At 37.1% G+C, this 4,434-nt stretch overlaps 1 protein-coding gene across 1 annotated transcript in view; it reads right to left on the bottom strand.

Annotated features, from left to right (window-relative positions):
* Nucleotides 1-2,763: 2,763 nt before the first annotated feature.
* The window catches only part of LOC107100440 (rho guanine nucleotide exchange factor 7-like), a 39,678-nt gene continuing 38,007 nt past the window's right edge, over nt 2,764-4,434 (bottom strand). Inside the window, exon 21 of the mRNA XM_015398907.1 lies at nt 2,764-3,550. Coding sequence (XP_015254393.1) covers nt 3,428-3,550 — 123 coding nt within the window. The 3' untranslated portion in view covers nt 2,764-3,427. The remainder of the gene's footprint in view (nt 3,551-4,434) is intronic.

Below are 4,434 nucleotides of genomic sequence, written 5' to 3'. Positions count from 1 at the left end.
CAGTTACCTTTGCAACTGGATCTCAACTACTTACATCCAAAACAACTGGATAAAGGGTTTGTTTGTTCACAGCTAAACTGGACCTTGTAGAACCAACTATGGTAAATGGCCTGTACTTGTATAGCGCTTTTTCAAGTCAGGAGACTTGACTAAAGTGCTTTACACTACATTCAGTCATTCACCCATTCACATACACACTCACACACTGATGGTGGCAAGCTACATTGTAGCCACAGCTGCCCTGGGGCTCACTGACAGAATTGGGGGTGCCATACACTGGCGCCACCGGGCCCTCTGACCACCATCAGTAGACAATGCAGGTGAAGTGAACCAAATACAGAAAATAAAAAGGCTCATGAGCTGAAATGCAACTGGACAGTCAACCTCTTCTGGGAGGTTGACTGTCAATGAGCAAGTCAGAGTGTGGCAACACAGAGGACTCTTATCTTCCAAGATCTGCTTTCCAATACGAATGTGAATTGTTTCTTTGTTCCTGTGAGAGAATAATAAGCGTGAAACAAAAGGCGCCCTTGTTTTCATTACCTGTGAGGGACAAGGTGAGCGTCACAGTGAGAAGGTTGACATCTGCGCTCATTCATCCGACCAAAGAATCGGATCATGTCTTTCACAAAGCTTGACACAATTACCCGGACGCACAATGGATTTCAAAACCCTCCCAAAAGAAGGAAAAAACAAACTAACAGTGATGTTGTAAACATACATAAGACTCAATACATGCGACAGCCACTTCAGTCTATTGCTCTGCACTTTAGCTGATTTCCTCTAAACAAACATGACCCTTTAAGGTAGGAAATATAATTAAAGTGCTCCAATAATAAAGCACCGCCCAGGCAACAGTAATCCTGACCTATAAATGTTGGTCATCTCATGAAACTAGTGCAACTTGATGATGTAATGGAAATCCATATGGGTGAAACAACAGGGCAATAACATGGCAGGTACAACATCAGAACTAAACACATTTACTGTGCCACTGAATGAACGGATCATAAAAGTTGTGAAAATGATGGATAACTGAGGACAAATCAATAGACTTCCTCTCAGCTGTCAGGACATTTTTTTATAGAAAAAAAATCAAGCTGTCTTCTAAAGCTCTTAGAAACCCTTCATGCTAAAAGGTTTATTTACCAAAATGTGTTCTTAGTCCTTTTTAATTTCAAAATGCCAAACATGTCAATAGTGGATTTTTATAATAAACCCTAAACAAAGTAATTCTTTATCTTTCCACATTAAAAAAAATCCTGTTTTCCCAGATGGAACTCACTAAAATCCATGGTCCTTAATTTTTTAACACTTAAGTTCAGGCTAAATACAAGGAAACAGGCATAAATAAAACTAATTGCATGATGGAAAGGAATGAAGACAAAAATGCAAGTAAGCGACAAAGATGGGAAGAAAAGAGATAAAAGATGGCAGTATGGTCACAACAGATTTGGAAGATGGAGAGAATACAGGAGGAAAGCACAAAAGGAATATATAAAAAAAAGACAAAGGAAGAAACTTCAAATGAAAGAAGATAAAACAAAACTGAAATAGGAACATGAGGGAGAAAGGAAGGACGTGAGGGAAAGAGGAAAGAACAAAACAAAAATGCAAAAATGATCTAGAAAGAAGTTAAACTTTCTCAAATTAGGTGTATTTACCCTTAACCCTCTCCAGGCATATGTTGCAGATTTGCAACAGCTAAATGCCACTGAGCTAATTACTCCACATCCATATTTTAAGAGCTTTTGTTACTCAGAAGTACAACAGAAGGACTTAGTTGTGCATTTGCAACAGTTTCTCTCCAGCTCACCAGATAGCACTGCTGACTCACTTTCAACATGGCTGAGTCCTTGGTGTCACTGAAACAGATTTTCTAAGCACCAATTTCATGTAAGTATCACTACCAATTTCCATTATTTTGAAATCAATACTACATAAGATGAATCATGAATGTGTATAGAAATGACACATGCCTATTAGTAGATTTAATCTCCTCTGGGTTTTTCAAAAGAGGCATCTTGATTTCAATGTTGTGGTTTCGCAACGTGTGCCCAAACAGGCTACCAATGGATGCTACATACTTTATCTACTAGTTTGCCTATAGTTTGAGCAACAGTTTAATAGAAACAGCCTTCTCAAGAAGTTTTGAGATGTCGGTGGAGAAAAAAGTTCAGAGAAAAAGTTGTCTCTCATTTTGTGAAATTGTTTTTTTCGAATTTTGTTTTGTTAATTTTTTGTTTGTGACATTCAAATAAAGTTAACTTTCATATCAGATTCAGTCTTCTGTGTTAATTTACCACTCCGGGCCACTGTTGCAAATCTGCAACATCCCAGAATTCATTGCATGTAAAGGTCTCTCTCAAAAAAATTCTGAATTGTATATTACTACCATATATGATCATTTTCACCAAATATCAGATTTTTCCTGGAACTACAACTTAATTTGAGCCTGAGAGGGTTAATATAAGCAGGTAAATAAGATGATCTGCCAAAATAATAAAAATAATTACGGTAGATAATATGCACCTGAAATAAGACAATTGTTTTTTCTTATTTGCCCTTATTTAAATTTGTCACACTTACCTCCTCAATTAAAAAAAGTGCACTTATTTTATAGAAAACTGCCTTTTTTTTAGATCAAAATTTTTTGCAGCGAAGGATCCACAATAAGGAAATATAAAATGATGTAAAAGGAAAAGAAAACACATGAAAGAATGAAGGACAGAAGAAAACATACAAGAAAAGATGGACTTCGTTCTGATAAACATTTATTTTCCAAAGGAAAGGGCTCATGTTTTAGCAGTATTTACATCACACAGTACTAGCTTCATATCTGTACAATTCACTGAGAAGGCCATACTGCAAAGTGGTCAAACAACAAAAACAACAGATGAGAAATAAAAAAAGAAAAATCAGTACAGGCTTATAAAAAAACAACAGATCTAGGCTGTGTCAAAGATCCCTGCAAAAATGATTCAATAAAACATTAAATAACATTAGAAAGGTTATTAAGTGGAATTGTTTAAGTAGAAACTTGTCCAAAGCCTGAGGGACCATAAACACCATTAAAGTACCGTTTATGTAGCACATGATGGTCGTCCTGTCAGACTGTAAACAAACGGAGGGAAACAAAAGTCTCTTTTCCAGTTGATCCTGGTGGTAGATCTTGAAATGATAAATGGGAAGAATTATTTTTTTCTAAATACTTTCTTTTTGCTTAAAGGAATGTAATTAGGGGGACGATGGTCAACACAAATTTCTGTCCTCATTGACTGCAACACCTTTTACATCTACTCTTTATCCTGCTGACAGAACAAGCTTGTACCTTTTTTAAACCAGTGTGCACAATATAAATTTTGCATCATGTCCATTTGACATTTGTTTCTTTGCCAAAGCTACAGGTGGATCGGACCGATGAAGATCACAGGTTAGTCTCATCCCACGCCGGGTCGTTAATACTCTTCAGCACTCTCCGTACGACTTTTTCCAGATCTCTGCGCGCTCTCTGCTCCTCTTCCAGCGACCTCTTCATCTTCTTATTGTCCTGTGACCAGAAGAAAGCACTTATCTTACAGGAAAGCTATACAAAATCTAATTTTTCACCAACAAAATTGTGCATTATGGAAAGGTCACTAATGTTTTAAATGGTCTCACTAAACCAGATAATTTTTACTGTTCTCAGGGGGTGTTGTGTCTCAAAGCATCTGTCAGGTATGTAGAGCATTACATTGTTCTTCAGACTCTGATTTCTAAATATGTTCTACTTCCTGCACTAAATGATCACAGACTAATGATTTTATTTGTTGTCAAAGTTGCTTATTTCCGCTTTATGAATTGCTCAAGCATATAAAGGTTCAAACACATAAACCAGTATTGTGGAACATTAAAGACCTTAACAACCATTTCTTCTGAAAAAAGAAATCTTTCGCCATGTTATTAAAAGCATAGAGAAATAAATATTAGACACTTGCTTTTAGCTCCAACAAGGTTTCATCTACCATCTAAAACTCACTGAACAAAAATAATGCGATCCAATTGGAGCCAGTCTAAAGTCTGTTCAATTTTGAGCTTGATTTTATGGTGCTTTAATAGTTTTCTGGTTTTTTCCAACAAACTCAAAGGCAGTTGAACTTTTTGGGTCACTTCGGATCACTTAACTTTAACCTCAGTGACATCCTATTCTTAATAGGATAGATAGAAGAAAGTGAGAAGAGTGGTGAGAACTGCAGAGAGGATCATCAGGGCTCTTCTTCCCTCCATTAAAGACATTTCATCCCAGCGCTGCGTGTCCTGAGCGCGTTAACATCATCAATGATCCCTCACACCACCACCATGGACTGTTGTCCCTGCTGCCCTCTGGGAAGAGGCTTTACAGCATTCCATTTAGGACCAATAGATTATGCAACAGCTTTTACCCCACTACCATAA

This window comes from Cyprinodon variegatus, unplaced genomic scaffold (genome assembly GCF_000732505.1).
Source record: "Cyprinodon variegatus isolate N-32 unplaced genomic scaffold, C_variegatus-1.0 Scaffold971, whole genome shotgun sequence".
Classification (NCBI taxonomy): domain Eukaryota; kingdom Metazoa; phylum Chordata; class Actinopteri; order Cyprinodontiformes; family Cyprinodontidae; genus Cyprinodon; species Cyprinodon variegatus.
Note: the sequence above shows the minus strand (reverse complement) of the source record. Positions and strands in the feature narration are given on the sequence as shown.